At 41.2% G+C, this 25,866-nt stretch overlaps 1 protein-coding gene and 1 long non-coding RNA gene across 7 annotated transcripts in view; one reads left to right on the forward strand and one right to left on the reverse strand.

Moving 5' to 3' along the window:
* The window catches only part of LOC126378582 (uncharacterized), a 33,857-nt gene extending 20,649 nt beyond the window's left edge, over positions 1 to 13,208 (reverse strand). The window contains exon 1 of the long non-coding RNA XR_007568106.1: positions 13,033 to 13,208. This is a non-coding gene — a long non-coding RNA (uncharacterized LOC126378582). The remainder of the gene's footprint in view (positions 1 to 13,032) is intronic.
* Positions 1 to 25,866, forward strand: part of LOC126378452 (cilia- and flagella-associated protein 410) — a 51,041-nt gene that overhangs the window by 4,680 nt on the left and 20,495 nt on the right. For 2 of the 6 annotated variants that reach the window (XM_050026820.1, XM_050026822.1), the window contains exons 2-9: positions 15,118 to 15,183; positions 18,677 to 18,844; positions 19,268 to 19,340; positions 19,615 to 19,680; positions 19,884 to 19,991; positions 21,254 to 21,319; positions 21,925 to 22,041; positions 23,062 to 23,127. In XM_050026820.1, the coding sequence (XP_049882777.1) occupies positions 15,118 to 15,183; positions 18,677 to 18,844; positions 19,268 to 19,340; positions 19,615 to 19,680; positions 19,884 to 19,991; positions 21,254 to 21,319; positions 21,925 to 22,041; positions 23,062 to 23,127 (730 nt within the window). The remainder of the gene's footprint in view (positions 1 to 15,117; positions 15,184 to 18,676; positions 18,845 to 19,267; positions 19,341 to 19,614; positions 19,681 to 19,883; positions 19,992 to 21,253; positions 21,320 to 21,924; positions 22,042 to 23,061; positions 23,128 to 25,866) is intronic. The other 4 variants (XM_050026821.1, XM_050026825.1, XM_050026823.1 and 1 more) reach the window with 3 other exon arrangements.

The raw sequence follows: 25,866 nt of genomic DNA on the forward strand, positions 1-25,866 counted from the left end.
TTCATCTAAGAAAGCAATATTGCTATTTGACATTTGTTTGCATTGCGCACTTACTTTTATATGCGCAAATGTCAAATTGCAATATTGCTTTCTTAGATGAATTGCTTCGATGTGGCCATTTTAACCCCCCAGGTTAGGTCACATACCTCCGAGAATGCATTTCTCGGGAATGTGAGTTTCCTCATGATTTGGGTTCCCCATTTTGCTGCATAAAATTTTATGTCATAGATTTGCATGGCATCGTACGTGTTCTGTTTTTTATTTGGTACCAGAACAGCATAGAAACAAAACGAATTTTAGTTTTTCTTTAATTATTAAACAATATCAAATGAGCTTTATTTACTCCTTAACTAAAACAAACAATGTTACCTAACATCAATACTAAAAAAAAAACAATACACCTCTGCCTACCCCTTCGGGGATTCACGCGTGATGCTGTGTCGTTTGTGTAATAACAAGAACATAATATTGTATTACTCATCGAATCATATTCATAATTGTACATCGTGAGTTGGAGGTGTCTGCCCACGTCGCAAGGGACCAGTAGGTTGACTGGTGACGTAGCGGCGTGGGCGCATCTTCGTCGCTTTACTGCCATACACGGAATAGGAAACAGATAAAAAAAAACACTTCCCTTCATAAGAATTGAAACACTTGTAAAGTTTTTAGAGAGAGATGTTGTGTAAAAGACGATATAGTAACTAAGATTGAGAAGGGAATGTTAAGTTGGTTTGGACCACGGTGATGATGAAGGATGATAGGATTACGAAAGCGGTATATAAACCCTACTTTTCCCTAAAAAAGAAGCATGGAGAATGCTACACCGACAAGGGCGTGGCTCTTAAAAAAATCAAAAATATCTTTATTCAGTAGGTAACATAGTTACACTTTGAATCGTCAATTTTACATAACGAACGTCTTATCCGCCTAAAACTACTGCAGCTTCTCACAACCTGTATAGCCGGGGAAAAGAAGCTGCAAGAAAAACCTCGGCACAGGGCCCTAGACGTTCTTTAAAAAAATAAACATAAAATATTGGTATACAATTGAGTAATTTAGCTGCCTAATATCAGTTCTCAGACAGTTAATCCCATGCATTCATATCTTCTAAATAATCACTAACTTTATAATAACCTTTTTTGTAAAGTTTTTGTTTAACTACTGTCTTAAAACAGTTGAAAGGCAAATTCTGAATGTCAATGGGAATTAGTGATGAACTCTTTATTCTGCCGTTGGTCCCGGTTACTTCTTACTGATGTAAATAAGTAGTCGTTACATGAGCCATGTCAGGGGCCTTTGGCGGCTCAACAGTAACCCTGACCCAGGGTTGATGAGGTTGGTACTCCACCTCACAATCTTTTTTTGAGAACTTTTTATTGTAGGACAGTTACAAACGGATAGAAAGGACACAAAAGGCGCCCTTATTTCTAAACAGCAATTTCTGCCATAGACAACTGAAATATTCCAAATTCAAATAAGTAACTGTGTCGCAAACCTCGCGTAAGGCAATTCGCCGACGACCGCTCGCCACCATTCCGGGCGCGCCCACACCACTCCTTATTTAGCCCGTAAACAAGTATAGCGTGAAGGACAAACGCACGCAGGTATTTATATCTATAAGCAGTTGGTTTTTAGTTTGTATTTACTATTTGTTTGTGTCATGATTTTTAATTAAATCGTATAAAATGTGATACTGTTAGTTTAATTTCTGGCAACACCGTTCAACCCCGCCATTATGAATGCAGGGTACGGGGGTGAGTGGTGGGGTTTAAGTGCATTTAAACGGACGACAGTCGGTTACTCGCTTGATTTTATAATCATACTTTGTACCGTGAAGTTGTTGTTCTGTTATACTGAGTGAAGAATAAAAGTACTACCGTAGACTACTCTGGAGTTTTTCTTTAAATTTGTATTTTTTGAGGAGATCCGCAGGAGAACTAAAGTCACCGACATACCTCGGAGAATTGCCAAGCTGAAGTGGCAGTGGGCAGGACACATATCGAGGAGAACCGATGGCCGCTGGGGCGGAAGGGTTCTCGAATGGCGACCACGTGTCGGACGACGCTCAGTGGGTAGACCCGCTACAAGGTGAAGGTCGCGGGAAGCCGCTGGATGCGGGCAGCGCAGGACCGATCGTCGTGGAGATCCCTGGGGGAGGCTTATGCTCAGCAGTGGGCGTCGTACGGCTGATGATGATGATGATGACTATTTACTAAGGCTTGCTTCTCAATCGGGGAGCGCCGGTTCCTCCCCCTGTACCGGACTTGCACCAATGAGTTATTAATTTATCTTAAGTGCAGTTTTCACTAACACAGTTGTCTCGACCATTATAGACGGCGATACGGCTCCTATTATAACGTTGGTCTAACAGAAAGCTCGGTGAGGTGTAGGTACTTAGTTCATCTTGCAATGGATGTCCCTCTGACTACCCCAATTGGGATGCAGTCGTGAGCTTATGTACGTATGAACACACGTTACTATGAACGTATTTACGTTACGTAGATTAGATTACGGCGGAATACGTGGCTTATCACTTGTGAAACGTAACTGATAAGAAAATAACTAATAAGATGACGTCCGACATTGCCTAAAAGTAACTAAGTAATTAGCGATTGTCTGACCTTAACGCCCCATTTGACCGGTCAAGTGGATAAGATGAGTAATAGAATGACAAGAATTAAGAGTGATCATCAATAATAAGTTACCAAATTAGTCGTACCGTTCCGTGCCTCGGAAGGCACGTAAGTCGTTGGTCCCGGTTGCTACTTACTGATGTAAGTACGTAGTCGTTATATGAGCCATGTCAGGGGCCTGTGGCGGCTCAATAATAACCCTGACACCAGGGTTGATGAGGTTGGTAATCCACCTCACAACCCACACGATAGAAGAAGAGTCGTACCGTTTTTGTGATATGTCCCCACCGGGAATCGAACCCGAGGCCTTCGGATCGTAAGCACATCGCCCAACCACTGGACCACAGAGGCCGTCTACAACAATGGTGATGTCGTCTGACACACTTCTTGTTCCGACATCATTGTGTTCCGACCAGAAGTGTGTCAGCGCGCCCCGCAATGCACCAGGTCGTGATGTAACCTCAATTGACGAGTATTGATCGCACCTGACAATTGTTACAATCGAATGTTACGAACGGCCTCCGTGGTCCAGTGGTTGAACGCTCTGCTCATGATCCGGAGGTCCCGGGTTCGATTCCCGGCGAGGACAAATTACAAAAATCACTTTGTGATCCCTAGTTTGGTTAGGACATTGCAGGCTGATCACCTGATTGTCCAGAAGTAAGATGATCCGTGCTTCGGAAGGCAGGTTAAGTTGTTCCCGGTTACAAATTACTGATGTAAGTACGTAGTCGTTACATGAGTCACGTCCGGGGCCTTTGGCGGCTCAATAATAACCCTGACACGAGGGTTGATGAGGGTGGTACTCCACCTCACAACCCACAGGATAGAAAATCAACAACAACCTTGAGTCATTTCGCAGTAACGGGCCTAATCTTATTCAATTTGCCACTGAGGTCATACCGTGGTCATTGACCAGTTGACCGCGCCGGGGAATCTCATGATCCGAGGTAGATGAATAGTTTTGTAAAGCAAATCATACTCCTTATGATATCATCTATCGTATAAGAAGACCAGGTATGCTCAATACTTTTTTTTTAACGTTGGGAAATGCATTTACGCATACCCGCCGTCATGGGGATGACGAGGGGTTATGTGGGACTCCAGGATCTCAAGTATCCCGCCTACCCACTAAAACCCAACGGTGTTCGTCTTGCCGCCTGAGTGGGAGCCACGGGGACGCGCCCGCATACTTCCGCAACTCCCAGGCGGTGTCCATACGGACCCGGCTCGGTGAGCACTTCAGTGCTCGTAATCGTCAGTGGCGCGCGGAACACTCGCACGCCTACCAACACGGGGACTTTGTGCCAGGTGACGGACGCCCCCCTCATCCGTCACCAGCATCCCCATCTACGGGATACGCTGATCATGCGCCAACCTTCTCCGTCCCACCCGAGTCCGACGGAAGGTATGTTCAATCCTATGACAAGCCGCCATTGCTAGCCCTTGATGTACTTAAGTGATCCAGGCAACCCTTAAGTGTAGGAGATATTTATTTTTCTCATTTATAAGTCACTTGAGACCTTTGTAGCCTTAACACGGTCTTCTTCTATCGTGTGGGTTGTGAGGTGGAATACCAACCTCATCAACCCTGGTGTCACGGTTATTATTGAGTAACGACTACTCACTCACATCAGTAAGTACGTTATGTTAAATCAAATTATATTTTATTGCACGCCAACAAAACATACAAACATTAAGAACATTTCAAACATTTCATATTTTCGTAATTATTTCTTTTTATTTTGGTGCAATAAAGTGTATTTGTATTGTATTGTAAACATTTAGCAACAGTACAAGTGGGAGGCCTTATTCCTCTTAAGCAATTTCTTCCAGGTAACCACTACCAGGTATCAGCTATAAAAGAACTTGGATATGGGACGGGAAATTGTTTTAGGAAGTAAAATTTATCATGTCTATTGTGTTTAAGTGCCTTCCATTATTATGGAGTAGGTTTACAAGGACGCGTATTAATTGATCCATTGTGCACAAGTATTGGGTTACCAATGTTTCACATTGGCCGGCCATGTGGAACCGTGTCGCTAGAGTGATACACTTTAGGTCTAGTTTCTTACATACAGGGTGTTAGTGACACCGTAACGAAAACTTTAGGGGAGGATTCAGACCATGATTCTGAGTTGATATCAACTGGAATTTCCTGTCGGAATATTCATGAAAATTTTATTGTCTGGGAGTAGAATTCTCTGCCGCCTTCTGTATTTCCGAATGCATATAACCCGGGTGCTTTCAAGGCCAGAGTGAACAGGCACCTTCTGGGCGAGCTCGCTCCATCTTAGGCCTCGTCAATGCCAAGGGGCAAGTCTGGAGCCAAGAGCAAACCCGTCAAAGGTAAAAAAAGTGTTTTTTGTTATTTATTTATTTATTTATTAGGCACATCAACAGTACAAACACACAACAATTAATAAAACTTTCTTAAGGCTTTTTTTTTTAGTTCTATACTTTTTGAATCATGGCCTGAATCGTCCCTCAATACTGAGGGGGAGGAGTTAATATCAAGTGGAATTTTCCGTTGTAAAAATATGGAACTGAAAATAAAAAAAGAACAAAAAAAATTTCATGAATTTTCCGACAGGAAATTCCAGTTGATATCAACTCAGAATCATGGTCTGAATCCTCCCCCTCAGTATTCGTTACGGTGTCACTAGCACCCTGTATATGTAAATATTGCAAAGGGTGCAGTCTGCGGAGGCTCCCGCAAGCCGCCATCGTGACCTGGTTCCATGAACCAATTACGACTGACGCCACCCCTGTCTATGAATCGTGTCTGCACTGCAGACAGGTCTGATATCCCTGACCATAACATTATGATTCACAACATAACATAAGCTCACGACTATATCCCGTTTGGGGTAGCCAGAGATACATCGAGAGAGATGAACTAAGCCCAACGCCTCACCGAGCTTTAAGCACCTCACCTTAGCAATAAGGCCGCCTGTTGTACTACCATCATCACCAGCCCATTAACGTCCCCACTGCTGGGGCACGGGCCTTCCCTATGGATGGATAGGGAGATCGGGCCTTAAACCACCACGCGGGCCCAGTGCGGATTGGTGGTTATTAACGACTGCTAATGCAGCCGGGACCAACGGCTTAGCGTGCCTTCCGAAGCACGGAGGAGCTCGAGAAGAAAACATTTTTTTTGTGGTCACCCATCCTATAACCGGCCTTTGCGAAAGTTGCTTAACTTCAACAATCGCAGACCGAGCGCGTTTACCGCTGCGCCACCGAGCTCCTCCACTACTTGTTGTACTACCAATTTAATTATAATACTAATGTATTTTTAATGTAATTTAAGTGCTATAAAGAGTTTTTGTATTGTCATTGTTGAAGAAAACCACATTGGATTGCAATTTTTCAAAATGGCGGTTACATTCTTATCACTATATGGTGGCGATATTTAGATAATATTTCTTATATAAATCCTTTACGTCACATCACAAAATTATAATACCGTATACAGGATGTACACACTGCAAGTCACGAGTATAGACCACTTTCTCGCGTGAACACAATAGAACTCGCAAGTCACGAACTCATGACGAACTCGCGACGAACTCCGAGAGATTTCAGATACTTGGATTTAAGAATGGAATAGAATAGAAATTGTTGAACATAAAAGGACGCTACACACAAAAACAAAATAATCATCACATAAAGTTTTCACATAACAATTCCAACAAAGCATAAAATCTGTGTCTGTGGAAAGGACTTTTTGGCGGGAACGGGACGGTTGCTTTCTTCATTGAATAATCTAAATAGCCAATACGAAGTCCTCCGTGGTCCAGTGGAAGAGCGTTGGGCTCACGATCCGGAGGTCCCGGGTTCAAATCCCGGTGGGGACATATCACAAAAAATCACTTTGTGATCCCTAGTTCATTAGGACTGATTGTCCGAAAGTAATGTAATGTCTTCGTTAATGTAACGTGTTTCGGAAGGCACGTTAAGCCGTTGGTCCCGGTTACTACTTACTGATGTGAGTAAGTAGTCGTTACATGAGCCATGTCAGGGGCCTTTGGCGACTCAATAGTATCCCTGATATCAGGGTTGATGAGGTGGGTATTCCACCTCACAACCCACACGATAAGAAGATGTGGAAAACGAAGTTTATTTGTGATTCATACACACGTGCGGGGTGTGACTAAAGTATGACCCAGAGGGGGTGAGTTGTATTCTATTCCTATGCATTATTGGTAGACAATACACTACTCGTGCATCGCGTGTTGGCGAGTTCAAAGGCCAGCAACACATCAGAGATCGATCGAGGTAACACCAATACACCTGAACTGTGCTGGAACCACACCCCGGACACTTCATACAAACAACCTCGTTTTACACAGACACTACACACTGCCAGATAATCGTGTGGGTTGTAAAGGCGGAGTACCAACCTCATCAACCCTGGTGTCAGGGTTACTATTGAGCCGCCAAAGGCCCCTGACATGGCTCATGTAACGACTACTTACTCACATCAGTAAGTAGTAACCGGGACCAACGGATTAACGTGCCTTCCGAAACACGTTACATTAACGAAGACACGAAGACATTATCGTACACGCGCATCTGTGTGTGTGACGTCTGACGCCATACGATTGAAGACTGAAATAAGACCGAGGGGGTGAGGTAAACCTAGCTCAGCCGCTGGTGGGGAGCGGAGAGTTGCCGTTCTATACGGAGTATTATTCCTTATTCTATGCTGTAACTATGGGATGTAACTTCATGGCTATGGTGCTTCCGGGTTGTACAGACTAAACACGACACGAAGCCAGTAGGTTAACGAGTGACCAGTGGACATATCGCCTCATCGTTAAATAAGTGCGAAATTAATGAAGTGATATTTTCTTTCGTCTTATTTTTAAATAGTTTATTTTAATTCAGCATGTTTTATTCTGGCACGGTATAATGAATTGTTAGTTATTATTTTTTACATATTATTATTATTATTTTTCTTTTTTTTTGTATCATTTGTTTTTAATAAGTTTAGTGCTTAAGCTTGTTTACCTTATTTCTAGTGTGTGTGTGTAGTGTAGTGTTGTGTAATTATTATTATTATTTTATGTTTTTTCTATAAGTTTTCAATAAGTTTAGTGCTTATGCTTGTTCACCTTACTTGTATTTAGTATTGTATAATTAATGCTATCAGACTGATTTGTACTATGTCTATTTGTGGAAACCTATAATTGGCTCCCATGCATCGTATGTATTTTTATATGTATATTGTTTAAAGTAGCTGTTGGTTTTCCGAAAATAAATAAATAAATAATAAATAAATAAATATCTAGTAGAGATCCTTCCATAGTCTCATCATCATCAGCCCATTAACGTCCCCACTGCTGGGGCACGGGCCTTCCCTATGGATGGATAGGGAAATCGGGCCTTAAACCATCACGCAGGCCCAGTGCGAATTGATGGTTATTAACGACTGCTGATGCAGCTGGGACCTACGGCTTAACGTGCCTTCCGAAGCACGGAGGAGCTCGAGATGAAAACTTTTTTTTTGTGGTCACCCATCCTATGACCGGTCTTTGCGAAAGTTGCTTAACTTCAACAATCGCAGACCGAGCGCGTTTACCGCTGCGCCACCGAGCTTCCATAGTCTAGCACATAACTAACAAGACCAATCAATCAAAAATGTCGATAATGGCCTATTAAAGGCAAATAGTCTATGTGTATTTAGTGGATATATAACTCCCTGAAGCCTTGAGCGGTGACTCATCAGTTATTTACAAGTAGACTGGTAATGGAAAACCTATTCGGACAATCGACGCGACGCGACGTCTAGAGCTTACAATAAAAATAAAACACCGTATATAAACCTGAGCTACGAGGCTTCAAAAAAATCGATGAAACATTTCGAGAAAAGTTAGGTAGACACCGCCCTTGCGCTTAGGTTTGATCGTCTTGGCGGAGGCACTCCCGTGCCCCCAGATAACCAAAGGATCCTGTGGTACACCGGCTTGGTTCTCAAATGGGAAGCGCCGCCGGTTCGAACCCCGGACTTGCACTAGCAAATTGTCTCAAACATTATAGACGGCGATACGGCACACCTTTCACGTTAGTTAAACAGAAAGCTCGAAAAGGTGTGGGTACTTAGTTCATCTTGCGATGGATGTACAGTCATGAGCAATATCATGTACCCACTTTAGAACCCTGTCGCACTATCATATTTGACATTTAATAAGACTTACGGTTTAATTTGTCAAAAAAGTTAATGTGACATGGTTTCAAATATATATATTAGTACTCGTGACCGTATCTCCTGACTACCCCAATTGGGATATAACATAACATAACATAACAAATACTTTATTGCACAAACAGGAAAAAACAAAATACAAAACAAAAGAGAAATAGAATTAGTACAATAGGCGGCCTTATTGCTAAGTAGCAATCTCTTCCAGGCAACCTTTAAGTAGGGATATAGTCGTGATCTTATGTTATTCTTTATGCTGTTAGATCATAATTATAACAGCATCCTTCAGCAATCACATTACCATATCAGTTGTGTAACACAGTTACGAGAGGACCTCAACACAACACACACACACACACTTCACACATACATACATGAACAACATACCTATATGCGTGGGCGCATTCGGCGATCGCTTTCCATTTCTATCACTTCCGCTGTTTTTTCGCAGTATATGCGGGCAGTAACGCAGGTTAGACGCGACCTTGAACTTACGTTATGTATGTATGATCGGGGGGGTTAAAATGGCCACATCGAAGCAATTCAAGTTTGTGTGCACCCAAATGGGTACCAATGTATTTTATTTTATTTTTATTAATAATATTAATTTTATTTTATTTATTAGGACATTAATATCTTAATTTTATATAATTTAATTTTAATTTTAATAATGGAATCTATTCTAATGTATTTATAATTATGGATAGTAATCTGAAATCAATAAATTGAATTCATCTAAAAAGCAATATTGCTATTTGACATTTGCGCATATAAAAGTAAGTGCGCAACGCAAACAAATGTTTAATGTGGACGACAGTGGCTCTCATACAAATTGCGCGTTAGGGCTCTTTGTTTATTTTTATTTGATGATTGTCTATCATACCATTAACATAAATAGCCTATACTTATACGTCCCACTGCTGGGCACAGGCCTCCCCTCAATCAACCGGAGGGGGTATGGAGCATACTCCACCACGCTGCTCCATTGCGGGTTGATGGAGGTATTTTTACGGCTAATAGCTGGGACCCACGGCCTAACGTGCCCTCCGAAGCAAGGAATCAACTTACTTTTTCAGACAATCAGGTCATTTAAGCCTGTAAAGTCCTTACCAAACATAGGACAGTCTCTCAAAGTGATTTCGACAATGTCCCCATCGAGAATCGAACCCGGACCTCCAGATCGTGAGCCTAACTCTAACCACTAGGCCATGGAGGCTGTCTATCAAAACATGATAATAATTTGCAATAAAATTTAACCCTGGCTAGGTGCTTAATGTACCTAAAAATAATGAGAATGCAATTAATTAGTTCAGTGTTTTCGTAACTCAAGTGTAAAGCCCATCTAACTTTATTTTAAGTTATATCTGACATTTTCTTATCCGCCGAAAAGGAAAGGGACGGGTAATCGAATCGACGGTAATTCTTCGTAAAATTAAGAGCTGTCAATCATCCGTCCCTTTCCTTTTCGGTGGATAAGAAAATGACAGGTATAACTTAAAGTACAATTAGGAGGTGTCGGCAGGAATCGGGGCCATTGTAAATGGCAGCCCTCAGACGTTACACACACAGATGCGCGTGTTGATAATGTCAATGTGTAGTGTCTGTGTAAAACGAGGTTGTTTGTATGAAGTGTCCGAAGTTTGGTTATGTTATATTTATTATGAAGCTGTGTGACTGTTTCACCGCGTCTATATTCCTTCGTGGCTGTGGTGCTGTACCTACACGACTACACCTGTCCATTTGTATATTTGCGTAAACTTTTACTTTCGATGGCCGATGATTTAATGAGTCAACAATAATATTACATTTATTAATGTTATAAGTAACGTTTACATAATTATTATTGTGTAAGTGAAAGTTTGTTTTTTTACCTATACTCAAAGGTCGCCTGGAAGAGATTGCTACTAAGCAATAAAGCCGCCTATTGTACTCTTTCTATTTCTTTTTTGTTTTTGATTTATGTATTTTCTGTGTGCAGTAAGTATTTACGACTTCCATGGTTGAGTAAATGCCCGTAACCCGTAAATGGCACACACATACCATATAATGCTGTAACATAACAAGCAACAAAAAACGTCAACAATGATCCATGCAGTCAAAGTTGCCGCGCGGCGCGTGCGCCGGTTGTGATCATATTATGCGCAGTGTCACATTCAACGCACGTACAACACTTATACAACAGTCGATCGATGCATTTATTAACTTATATTACCACGACAAGAGATTAGCGTTGATAGATAGATAGATTGCTTACCCCGGTGGGAAATAGGCGTGAGTTTATGTATTTATGTGAATGTTTTATAATACTTAATATTGATTACAATTCTACACAAAATAATCTTCTTCTATCGTGTGGGTTGTGAGGTGGATTACCAACCTCGTCAACCCTTCTGTCAGGGTTACTATTAAGCCGCCAAAGGCCCCTGACATGGCTCATGTAACGACTACTTACATCAGTAAGTAGTAACCGGGACCAAAGGCTTAACGTGCCTTCCGAAGCACGGATCGTCTTACTTTCGGACAATCAGGTGATCATCCTGTAATGTCCTAACCAAACTAGGGATCACAAAGTGAGTTTTGTGATATGTTCCCACCGGGATTCGAGGCCATGACCTCCGGATCGTGAGCCCAACGAATTCTATAGGGAATTCTATAGTCTCTGCTTACCCCGGTGGGAAATAGGCGTGAGATTATGTATGTATGTATGTATGTATTTGTTGCCTGCTATTTGGATCAGATACGTATAGAATTATGTTGCTACCTATATTCATCATCATCACTAATTTAAGAGCCACGCTCTTGTCGGTGCATGGAGAATGCTACCTATATTACTTCTCTTTATTATTAAAACTTATTTGTATAATCGTCACAGACGACGTCCTGAGCCGAGGTTCGCGCCCAACTGGGCACCCTCAGGGTACCGGATGAGAGCCCTCAGCGCTCCCCATTTGTCCGGCCAAGTTACTAATACCATTTGCGGAAAATCTAAAATACATTACATAAAACATAGTGGGCCGCGTTTCCAAAGTGATTTACGATTGAATGATGTTTTTGTTATCGTGATCGATCTGGTCACGGTTATATGTAGATATCAGATGTAGCGGCTACTGTGAACTAGTATCGCCGGCAGTTAATTACTCTATCACGATTATACCGTGAATCGATCGATTTACAATAGAATAATATAGATGTTTTTTTTTTCTTTATTTAAGGAGTTTTATCTTATAAAAAGATAATGTCACTCCGTAGTGACTTCTTCGATTCTACAAACTAAAAACAACTTAAACTAATACAATCATGTTTAGGCTTAAAACAAAGTGTTCATCCCCTTCTCTTCAAGCCCATCATTACAGTTTTGTACAGTGCCATTGCTTCTCCCGACAGTGGGAAAGACAAAGCACTGTTACAGCCCCCCACCTGATAAATATTACTGTAACTCGTATAGATTCTTCTTCTTCTTATCGTGTGGGTTGTGAGGTGACGTACCAACCTCATCAACCCTGGTGTCAGGGTTACTATTGAGCCGCCAAAGGCCCCTGACATGACTCATGTAACGACTACTTACTTACATCAGTAAGTAGTAACCGGGACCAACGGCTTAACGTGCCTTCCGAAGCACGGATCATCTTACTTTCGGACAATCAGGTGATCAGCCTGTAATGTCCTAACCAAACTAGGGATCACAAACTCGTATAGATGTTGATTGGTCTAACAGAAAGCTCGGCGAGGTGAGGGTGTTTAATTTAGTCCTCTGACTACCCCAATTGGGATATAGTCGTAAGCGTATGTTATGTTGTGCTTAAGTGCAGTTTTCACTAACACACTAACGGCCTCCGTGGTCCAGTGGCGTTAGGCTCACGATCCGGAGGTCCCGGGTTCAAATCCCGGTGTGTCCCCATCACGAAAATGACTTTGTGGTTCCTAGTTTGGTTAGGACATTACAGGCTGATCATCTGGTTGTCCGAAAGTAAGACGATCCGTGCGTCGGAAGGCACGTTAAGCCGTTGGTCCCGGTTACTTACTGATGTTAGTAAGTAGTCGTTATATGAGTCATGTCAGGGGCCTTTGACGGTTCAATAGTAACCCTGACACCAGGATTGATGAAATTGGTAATTTACCTCACAACCCACACGATAGAAGAAGACTAACACAGTTGTCTCAACCATTATAGACGGCGATACGGCTCACCTATCACGTTGGTCTAACAGAAAGCTCGGTGAGGTGTGGGTACAGTCATGAGCAATATAATGTACCCACTTTAGGACTCTGTCGCACTAACATATTTGACATTTAGTGAGACTTACAGTTCAGTTTGTCAAAAAAGTTAATGTGACATGGTACCAAAGTGTATACATATCAATGCTCGTGACCGTACTAAGAGGTTACATTATGTTATCTGTATTTCTTAAAGACTAGGAAATACTATCACTGTCGGAAGACAGTAGACATGCGCTGAATAGTAGTTATTTATAATGTAGAGTGCATTAAACTCGTTACAACTAGAACTAGGTACTACTAGAATAGATAGTAGTATTTATAGTATCTGTCACTACACACTAGTCGACGGTACACTCACCTCGCATGATGTACTAGATTATGTCCGTGAGATTCCGAACCTAGCCAAGCCCGCTTAGGTCTTTGGTGGCAGAAGTGTTCCTCCACTCCTAAAGCTCCATCGAAAACCTTCCCGCCTGGAAGCAATCTAGCGTGGCCGACATGGAAGTCCTCAAATAGGCTCCGGACACTGGTTGGCCTCTGCAGGGGATACCTGGATGATAGTTGCGATGAGTGCGAGTGTGGAGTAAGTACAAACTATGGCTCACCTTTTCTCCTGTCCAAAGTGCCCTAACACCTGCACTAAAGACCTTCACGAAGCCACTGACAATGCCGTAAGCGTGGCCAACTGTTGGTCAACAAAAATATAGTATCGCAAAGAAGAAGATAAGCAATATCATGTGCCCACTTTGGAATCCTGTCGCACTATCGTATTTGACATTTAATGAGACTTACGGTTTAATTTGTCGAAAAAGTTAATGTGACATGGTTTCAAAGCGTATCATAATATGATTCTAAGATCTGGCCACGACATTCTATTCTATGGTGATATTCTATTTCATGAAATATGACCATTTCACTGGTGGCCGCTCACTGCGACAATAAATGAGGTCACTTCACTAACGTGTAGTTCCGCATACGCCTAAATACTGAACTGACCTATTTTTTTCATAAACATAATATAGCGTCACGCCTGTATCCCAGATGGGGTAGGCAGAGGAGTCCATACATACACCCACTTCTCGCCAGCTATATCATAACACAACAAATATTTTATTGCACAAATAGAAAGAGTACAATAGGAGGCCTTATTGCTAAGTAGCAATCTCTTCCAGTAGGCACGGCAACCGCGCCGAGCGCGCCGCGCGAATTATATTGAGCGCTTCGACCAATAGCCGTTTGACATCCATCTACGTAGATAGCATTTGTATCGTTTATTGGTCCAAGCGGTAAATATAATTCGCGCCGCGCGCGGCGCGGTTGTCGTGCAGTCCCATCTGCAACCTTCGAGTGTAGGAGATATTTAATATTTTAGCGTGATATGACCAGATACGATATACTCTGAACCGGGGTTTATTCCCATTGGCCACCCCCTGTTTACCACCACTGGTGGCCCGTGACACACGACATTAAATATTTTCCCATCCGCCACCAGTGGTGGTCTACGGGAACAATCTTTTTAGGGTATACCCATTGGCCACCACCACGTTTGCCACCACTGGTGGCAAGTGACACACGACATTAAATATTTTCCCATCCGCCACCTTGATAACTGAGATATATTATTAATTATTTAGTATTACTAATATATTAAAAAAAACAAATATTCTTGTTTTAAAATCAACATTTATATTATTAATTATTAGCACAGTTTGAATCAAATTATAATTAAATATAGTATTGTAAAATATAGCTATAAACAAAAAGTTAAAAAATAATTATGTATGATACAATGATTTGTAAATAGAACCAAATTAAAATTATTATTATCACAGCTTAAATCACATGTTTTACAACAATTATTTGATACTTATCTATGTTTCATGTACATACAAATTTAAACATCTACTACGATTTATGTGAACGATGAAATTAATTTTAGTTTTAACCTAGTTTATCTTTTTTCTCATGTAAGTGACTTTGTATTGTCTTAAGTGAGAATAAATAATCTTTAAACCTATGTTATGTTGTTGATAATTTCTCCTGTCTTGTCCCCAGGGGCGCGGAGCTTGGAGACGTGAGCTTGCTACGGAGGATGCCTAACGTCGAGGTGCTGGCACTCAGGTAATACTATACTTCCCACCAACGACCTCCGTGGGTTCGAATCCCGGTGGGGACATATCACAAAAATCAGTTTATGATCCCTAGTTTGATTAGGACATTACAGGCTGATCACCTGCTTCGGAAGGCACGTTAAGCCGTTGGTCCCGGTTACTGCTTACTGATGTAAGTATGTAGTCGTTACATGAGCCATGTCAGGGGCCTTCGGCGGCTCAATAATAACCCTGACACCAGGGTTGATGAGGTTGGTGCTTCAGCTCACAACCCACACGACAGAAGAAGATTCTTCCCACCGGACACGGCCACAGAGAATCGAACCTAGGACCTGCGGATCGTGAGCTCAATGCTTAACTACTAGACCTCGAAGGCTGTGGAGTTAAACATTGCGCTGATATTAACATATTATGCAGATGCTTAACTTACTCATTGTGCAACCCGATTAGGTGAAGGAAACGCAACCCAACCCGTTGGCGACGAGGCGTGAACATAATATGCACATACAGGGTGTTAATTATTATCACGTGCTCAGCGGCGAAGGAAAACATCGTGAGGAAAACTACATCCCCGAGAAATGCATTTTCGGAGGTATGTGACCTAACCTGTATTGGGCTGGTTTTCCCTTCGCGGGTTGGAAGGTCAGACATGCAATCGCTTCTGTATTGCATTTAAACTAATGTTATACTTCATCATCATCAGCCGTATGACGCCCACTACTGGGCATAGGCCTCCCCCAATGATCTCCACGACGATCGGTCCTGCACTGCCCGCATCCAGCGTTCATTAATGTTATACTTAAGGCTTAATAATAATAAATAAAATAAATAATAAAAAAACCGGACCTGTCAAATCTTCAGGTTAGGTAAGCGGATCCTGTGGAAACGGGATGATGCTGGGTTGATGATGATGATGAGGGTGTTAGTGACACCGTACCGAATACTGAGGGGGATGATTCCGCTCACGATCCTGAATTAGTCAAGTTGAATCATCCGTTGCAAAAGTATGGATTTATTTTTCTGTAGTCTGATTTAAACCAAGAAGAGCTTAGATGGAGCAGATTAAAGAAAAGGTTTACGTCGTGTCTTATAGGGTAATCAAGGAATTGGCCTTTGATAGACTGGAATGGAAAATGCTACACCGACAAGAGCGTGGCAATTGATGATGATGGAGTCTCTTGATGTCCCACTGCTGGGTAAAGGTCTCCCCCTTCTCTTTCCAACCATCCCTGTCTTGGGCATCGTTCTGCATGCAAATAAAGAATATTGAATAGCAATTATCAATAATCCAAACATGAATTTTCCGGCCAAGTAGTTAATGCCATCTGCGGCAAATCTACAATAAGTCACGTCAAAAAAAAAACAAACATGAATTCAAATTCAAAGTCGAATTTAGTGATTTCGAGCCAGAACCGGGATTCAAATTAGGAACAACTTGAGTAGGTACTCAAGCCCGTACGTAATCAAAAAAGTGCGTAGAGTATTACATTACAAATGCGAATCGTGCGCACGACGTGTTCACGCATGCGCGCTGCGTGCGTTGTTAGTGCGCGTCGTGACGCGTGACGCGACGGTGACGTGACCGGGGGCGGGGGTGCGACGCGGGCGTTACCCCCGGTGGGTACTACAGACAGACATAATATACGCACATATATGTGTAGGTAAGTGACATAGTAACGAATACTAAGGGGGGTGATTCAGACCATGATTCCGAGTTGATATTAAGTGGAATTTTCCATCGCAAAAGTATGAAACGGAAAATAATTAAAAAAAATCATGAACCCCGTACCAGTACATACAGGTAGCTATATACAAGTAGGTATGGGTGTTAGTGACACCGTAACGAATACTGAGTGGGATAATTCAGACCATGATTCTGAGTTAATATTAAGTGGAATTTTCCGTCGCAAAAGTATGAATATGAAAGTAATTTCTCAAAAAAAAACACATACATACATACATAAACTCACGCCCGTAATCCCAAATGGGGTGGGCAGAGCCACAAGTAATCAAAGACAACTTGCAGCCACTGTTGATACGAAGTCCTAAGATGGATATGATGAACCTTATGGTGATAAGGGATCAGCCTATCGCCCATAACATTAGTCCATCATGTTAGAGGACGCAATCCCTCTGTCGGTCTCAAAAAAAAACTACTTGATATTAGCTATCACAATCCCTCTGTCGTAAAAACCGACAGAGGGATTGTGTCCTCTAACATGATGGACTAATGTTATGGGCGATAGGCTGATCCCTTATCACCATAAGGTTCATCATATCCATCTTAGGACTTCGTATCAACAGTGGCTGCAAGTTGTCTTTGATTACTTGTGGCTCTGCCCACCCCATTAGGGATTACGGGCGTGAGTTTATGTATGTATGATATTAGCTCGGAGTCATGGTCTGAATCATCCTCCTTAGTATTCCTTACTGTGTCATCACTAACACCCTGTATAACTTAACTTCTCGCGGCTGAGATTTCGGTTGTTCGAGTGTGGGTTGTGAGGTGGAGTACCAACCCCATCAACCCTGGTGTCAGGGTTACAGGGCCCCTGACATAGCTAATGTAACGACTACTTACTTACGTCAATAAGTAGTAACCGGGACCAACGGCTTAACTCGCCTTCCCAAGCACGGATCATCTTACTTTCGGACAATCAGGTGATCAGACTGTAATGTCCTACACTCTTGACAAGTACGGGCGTCAGTTTATGTATGTACGGTCACGAGCATTAATATGTATACACTTTGGTACTATGTCACATTAACTTTTTGACAAATTGTACTGTAAGTCTCACTAAATGTCAAATATGTTAGTGCGACAGAGTCCTCAAGTGGGTACATTATATTGCTCATTAATGTATGTATTGTGTTTAAAATTCAAAAGTCCTTAGCGAAAATTACGACAATGTTTCCGTTCGAAATTTAATTTATCGCGTTCGATATTGAAACTAGCGATTGGTCAAGAGTGCGTGCTGTTGGGCAACGCCGGCGCCACGCTCCGATTGGCCGGCCTTGTGGGGAGGGGGAGACGCCGCTCTATTGTCTTCTGCAGGGTCAAGTTTCTAGTTTCCTTCCGGTCTTTTCACGGGTCATCATCTCCGTAGCATTACCCTGGAGTCCGCTAACCTAACCTAAAGATTTGACAGATCCGGTTTTTTACAGAAGCGACTGCCTGTCTGACCAAACACAGGTTAGGTCACATACCTCCGAAACGCATTTCTCAGGAATGTGGGTTTCTTCAGGATGTTATCCTTCAACGCTGAGCACGTGATAATCATTTATGATCTAAACATGAATTCGAAAACGAATTGGAAAGTCATTGGTTTAGGCCGGTGTTAGGATTAGAACCTGCGACCTCACAGTGATAGTGAAGCGTTCTTGCAACTGAGTTATATCACAATTGCTGACTTATTAAATACATATTTCTATTTAATCTTCGTTTCTATAAAAAACATATCAAATCTTCAGGCAAATTTTAATTATCATTATTATAATTCCAGTATAAACAAGATCCGGACCTTAACCGACTTCGCGGGCTGCCGGCGGCTGCGGGAACTGTACGTGCGCAAAAACGACATCCGCGACCTGCGCGAGATCAGGCATCTCAGACGACTGCCCGTCCTGACCAGCCTCTGGCTCGACGAGAACCCCTGCACTACACACCCTGAGTGAGTACTTACATAATGATATACCCTGAGAAAATATTGATATACCCTGAGGAAATTTAAATATATCCCGAGACTCTGCCTTCAATACAATATAATGTATACGCGATGCACCACCACACTTTTAAATAAAAAAAACAAATACTCACCCCCAGCGTTGACGAAAGATCCATACATAATTGTATCGGTTCTGGATCAACTCTGTACAGCAAACATGTTCTGAAATAAAAAAAAAACAGTAATTAATGTTATGTCTGACAAGGTCTAGATACCAGCATAACGTATAAAAAAAGCATATATACCCTGAGAAAACACTCCAGTATATCCTGAGAAACTATATCTTGCATCAGTAAAAAAAATTAAAGTAATTAACGACAATACTGGTGCTAACTACCCTATTGTCTTATTAATATCATAATGTTTCAGGTATAGGATGACAGTACTACGCAACCTGCCGAACTTGGAGAAGCTGGACAATGTTCCCGTACAACCTGAGGAGGTGGGTACACAACCGAAAATAAATATACCTTTTGAGTTAGTAGATATACCCTAAGTCAGTGAATATACACAGGGTTAGAAGATATGCCCTGAGTTAGTAGATATGCCCTGAGTTAGTAGATATGCCCTGAGTTAGTAGATATGCCTTGAGTCAGTAAATATACCCTGAGTTAGAAGAAATGTTCTGAATTTTGAAAATTTGCCCTGAGTCACAAATCACAATAACGCTAAGTAGTGGTATGATGATGATGATAGAGTTACGCGTTACATTGCAGGTGACAGAAGCGATGCGGCGCGGCGTCTACATACCCGATTCCGACGACGAAGGATACCCACAGCAGGTTCGTTTCATACATACATAAAATCACGCCTATTTCCCATTGGGGTAGGCAGACACCACGGAATTCCACTTGCTTCGATCATGACACACTTCTCTTGCTTCCTCCGCATTCATCAATCGTTTGACACACGCACGCCGGTTCAGAGTAGATCGTGAATTTAACCAAAAATGATTATTTAATGATAATTATATGTATGTTTTCAGCAACAGGAGTCGTATGGTCAGTGCCGGCGCGTGCGGTCGTGCGAGTCGAGCCCGGAGCGCGAGCCTCCGCCTGAGCCCGAACCGGAGCCCTACCACCCGCGAGGACATGTGCGTGTATTATACCTACCACTTTGATCAATACAGGGTGTTAGTGAGACCGTATCCGCACCGCGGACACTTCACACGTCACGCAGTTAAAGGACATTCGGTCTTCATGGAAATGACAAGGAATTTTGTCTGTGGTTTTATGTTACTGTGTTTTTGTTTGCTATGTAATTAATGAATTGCAATGTAATGTTGCATGTATTATTTGTGAAGTTTATACTCTCTGTGGTGCAATATCAATGTTATTTTTATAATGCTGGTACGTTTTATATATATATAGATATATATTTTTAATAAAAAAAATATTGCTGTCTCGTAGACATGTTTGGATTTCATAATTATGATAATTTTGAAATGTGTGATTGGATAATTATCATTAATCAAAAAATAACCGATCAGTAACTGATTCATGAAATGTGGGAAAATCATTAAAATTGGCTGTAACTTGATCATCTATTAAAATCATTATCGCTGTCATCTTAATTATGTATGAATTGTAATGATATGTATCTGTTATACTTAATGTGCTCGCTACAATGTTCATAATCCAGACCAGAAAGCTATAATACTTAAGCTATAATACTTAATTTATATATATATCTCTCGTTTTGGCTTCGATGATGCCAGCTTAAAAAAAAAACGACAAATTTATTTTTATATTCTGCACAAATGGGGAGCGGTGAGACCTCCCACCCAGTCTGAGAAATTTGTTTCGAACCTTCTAAACTTCATTCCTCTCATATGTTTTTTGAAAGATATATTTTTTTAATGTCGTCTTCATCATTTCAATAGTCCAGCAGAATAACGGCCTCTGTGGTCCAGTGGTTGAGCGTTGGGCTCACGATCCGGAGGTCCCGGGTTCGAATCCCGGTGGGGACATATCACAAAAACCATTTTGTGTTCCCTAGTTTGGTTAGGACATTACAGGCTGATCACCTCATTGTCCGAAAGTAAGACGATCAGTGTTTCGGAAGGCACGTTAACCCGTTGGTCCCGGTTACTACTTACTGACGTAAGTAAGTAGTCGTTACATGAGCCATGTCATGTCATGTCATGTCCTTTGGCGGCTCAATAATAACCCGGATACAAGAGTTGCTGAGGTTGGTTATCCACCTCACAACCCACACGATAGAAGAGAGAGAGAGAGATACAGCAGAGTAATGAATAATTTTAATATTTTATTGGTTTTCTGGTCTGGTTATCACGTTATCCAATAACAGTGTGTATGTGTGTAGGACTAACCCCCATAATGTATGTGCATGTAGGGCAGCGACAGCTCGGAGGGTGCGCCCGAGCCGCCAGCGGAGCCCCCGCGCCCTGACACACATCAGGTTTGTACGGGACGCTTTATGTTATATAAATATAACATAAAGCGTAGTTTATAAATTTATAAACTACGTGTGTGCATTGGTTGTCATTTTAACGGTCATATTGGTATGCGACAAGTGCCTAACAAATTTACTTTATTTACCTTTAGGAATATTTACATTAACTTATACGTATATACTTTGGGAGAAATTCTCTGTGCCAGTAAACATATTCTGATGTAATAACTGTGCCCTGAGTAATTTGATATACCCTGAGTCAGTAAATATAAAGGTTCCCTTATTTAATAAGTGAACCCTGAGACAAGCACTAACATTTTGTCGTAAACATAATAGCTACTAAAAAAAGATCATCATCAATTTAAGAGCCAACGCTCTTGTCGGTGTAGCATTTAACTTTAAACAGAGTACTTACTCTGTCTGACGCAAGTGTAATGGCGCCCAGAGTAGTCTTTTACAAAGCCATACTAGGACTCCAAAAAAAAAGATAATAGATTGGATATTACCAATCGCGCGGGATCTCGTATTTGCGATCTCGAGTCAGGATTGCATTCCCTAGTATGGAGCCTCCAGTGTAATGTTTATAATTGTGTATGTTATGTCATATACAGTACCCCCAGTCACCCACACGTCGCGCGCCGGGCGGGGCGTCCCCGGACAGCGAGGAACGATACGAGTACACCGCCCCGGCCGCGCCCGCGCCCGCTATGACGCGCTCACACTACGAGGTGAGTAAACATACATTATTTTAATGTGATCTGATTTGCTACGAGGCATTAACTAGGATTCTCACCGCCCTGAGAAACATCAAAATTCTGAGAGATCTCACAGTCCTTAGAGTTCTCACAGCCCTGAGAACTATCACCGCCCTGAGAGCTCTAACCGATCGCACATCTGATGTTTTCATTTTGCAATATGTCAGATCACAGCCTCATTTACCTGGCTTTGAAATGTTCGACAATATTTTTGTTAATCTTTTTTCGTGATCGATATAATAATAACCTGTTTTTTTATTATTCTGTCATCGCATCGAACACAATAAGGGACTTATCAAGTAATTAGCGATTGTCTGACCTTAACGGCCCATGGGTACTTAGTTCGTCTTGCGATGGATGCACCTCTGACTACCCCAGTGGGGCATAATCGTGAGCCTACGTTATGTTAAAAACATTTTATTTAATGAACCCTACCTGGCTGATTTTTTTTTGACGTGACTTATTGTAGATTTGACGCAGATGGTATTAACTACTTGGCCGGACAAAAGGGGAGCGCTGAAGGCTCTACCTGGCTGGTGTTTAGTGTAATCTCTCTCTCTATTTAAGAGCTGCACTCTTGTCGGTGGAGTAACCGCCATTCCTCTCTTCTTCCCGCCAAAACCTTCACCTCCCGATACGACACGACCTGCACCTTCTCTTTTATTTGTTTCATAAATGTTATCCTAGGTCTACCCCTTCCTCTCTTCCCTTCAATTTTTCCTTCTATAATGTTTGTTATAAATGAATCGTGTCATATCAGGTGGCCAATCATATTTCCTCTCCGGTTCTCTATAGTCTTCAATATGTTAATATGTTTAATATGTTGTTGTGTTGTGTCAATATGTTTAGTGTAATAATCAAACAAAAATAAACCATGCTAAATGCTGACCATCTGCAAATTGTACCTGCCATTTTTAAGGCGAATATATGAATTATTATTATTATTATGATGGATAAAATATGCCCCATGTGAAAATCTTCCCCATATTGCAGGCAAGGAGCGCTCGCTCGCCCGAGGACGCGGCTCTGCGACACTCCCTATCCGCGCATAGCGTGAAGGTGAACATACTACCCTTAACTACAATACTACAAACACACAGACATAACGCCCAAATTACACACAGAAAGATAGAAGTATACACGCATACAAACTTTCCTATGAGGCTATGAGATACTGACAGATGTGTTTCAACCATTCAAAATTCTAATCCCTAATAAAATTTAAAAAAAATAATGATAATGGGTAATAATAGTAATCATTATGGATAAATACTTTATGTTAATTTCATCAAATATAATGTAAAATATTTCACGTAACTACTGCTATAAATCCATTACCTTTGAGTAGCTTGTTATTTTACATTCATCATTTTTATGTATAAGATACATCTAGACACGCGGTAGCGTGTCAAGCCAAGTTCAAGAAATGAAAACTAGCCAAGACAAACCTAAGGCTACTATACATTATCCTATGTTATAAGAAGATATGATATTATGTTATACTGTTACTTATAAATAAATTTCAGAACTGACCATCAAACTTGGCACCCATTTAGATCTCACTTCTATTGTCGTTGAAGTCAACAACCAAGGCATTAATCATAATATTGAACTTGGCTCTCACTTCACATTTATGTTTTTGATTGGATATCATTACTTTTTGTAGGTACTTACCTACTAAAACGGAAATACATACCTAAGTAGGTACCTAAATGAATGAAAAAAAAATTGGGTGGTAGATAGGTAATAAACTCGTTTTAGATTCACGTAAAGTTAAAAAAAATAAAAAGCCAATAAAATGGATGAGAGTTGTATTGTATGGTGGGCAAAAAGCTGACAATCTATCACCACTAAACACAATACATGTTCCAACTTGCTTACCTACCCTCACAGTACTTGTCGAATGTGGCATCGAGTAGTTCTATGATCACTTAGCGCTCTGCCTACCCCGATAAAACATATAGGCGTGATTATATGTTATGTTGTATGCAGGGTTCGAAAGAATAATTATCAATGATATTTATCATGATATTAACGTGATAATAACAGGTCGATATTTATTAGTGATGGGCCGAATGTGGATTATACCGAATTCGAACTTCGGCTGAACATTGGGTTTAAGACAACGCCGAATTCGAACTTCGGCCGAAGTAAAACGGTTCGGTTAAACCTGCTGGATTTCGGTTTAACCGAATGTGAAACGAACTTCGGCCCATCCCTAATTTATATTTTATACCCAAGTAGTAAGTTTGACCCAAGAATGCTGTCGACTCCATGCAACAACCTTCATGAATCGATCAAATATACAGTTTTCTAAGAGTTGCTACTCAAAGTCAAAACATTTGCATTAATTTTAGCCCTAAGTAGTAAGTTTGGCCTAAGTATGCTGCCGACTTCTTCCACCAATCTACATGAATCGATCAAATATACAGTTTCTTAAGAGTTGCCACTCAATGTCAATACATTTGCATCAATTTTATCCCCAAGTAGTAAGTTTGGCCTAAGGATGCTGTCGACTCCTTCCACCAACCTTCATGAATCGATCAAATATACAGTTTCTTAAGAGTTGCCACTCAATGTCAATACATTTGCATCAATTTTATCTTCAAGTAGTAAGTTTGGCCTAAGAATGCTGTCGACTCCTTCCACCAACCTTCATGAATCGATCAATTCTACAGTTTTCTAAGAGTTGCCTCTCAAAGTCAAAACATTTGCATAATTTTTATCCCCAAGTACTAAGTTTGGCCTAAGAATGCTGTCGACTCCTTCCACCAACCTTCATGAATCGATCAAATAAACAGTTTTCTAAGCGTTGCCACTCAAAGTCAATACATTTGCTTAAATTTTACCCCCAAGTAGTAAGTTTGGTCTAAGAAACCAGTCGATACCTTCCACCATTCTTCATTGATCAATCAAATATACAGTTTTCTAAGCGTTGCCACTCGAAGTCAATACATTTGCATCATTCTCACCCGCAAGTAGTAAGTTTGGCCTAAGAATGCTGTCGACTCCTTCCACCAACCTTCATGAATCGATGAAATATACAGTTTTCTAAGAGTTGCCTCTCAAAGTCAATACATTTGCATAAATTTTAACCCAAAGTAGTAAGTTTGGCCTAAGAATGCTGTCGACTCCTTCCAACAACCTTCATGAATCGATCGAATATACAGTTTCTTAAGAGTTGCCACTCAAAGTCAATACATTTGCATAGATTTTATCCCCAAGTAGTAAGTTTGGCCTAAGAATGCTGTCGACTCCTTCCACCAACCTTCATGAATCGATGAAGTATACAGTTTTCTAAGCGTTGCCACTCAATGTCAATACATTTGCATAAATTTTACCCCTAGGTAGTAAGTTTGGCCTAAGGATGCTGTCGACTTTTTCCACCAACCTTCATGAATCGATGAAATATACAGTTTTCTAAGCGTTGCCACTCAATGTCAATACATTTGCATCAATTTTATCTTCAAGTAGTAAGTTTGGCCTAAGAATGCTGTCGACTCCTTCCACCAACCTTCATGAATCGATCAATTCTACAGTTTTCTAAGAGTTGCCTCTCAAAGTCAATACATTTGCATTAATTTTATCCCAAAGTAGTAAGTTTGGCCTAAGAATGCTGTCGACTCCTTCCACCAACCTTCATGAATCGATCAATTCTACAGTTTTCTAAGAGTTGCCTCTCAAAGTCAATACATTTGCATCAATTTTATCTTCAAGTAGTAAGTTTGGCCTAAGAATGCTGTCGACTCCTTCCACCAACCTTCATGAATCGATCAATTCTACAGTTTTCTAAGAGTT

The sequence above is a fragment of the Pectinophora gossypiella genome, chromosome 26, assembly GCF_024362695.1.
Source record: "Pectinophora gossypiella chromosome 26, ilPecGoss1.1, whole genome shotgun sequence".
NCBI lineage: Eukaryota > Metazoa > Arthropoda > Insecta > Lepidoptera > Gelechiidae > Pectinophora > Pectinophora gossypiella.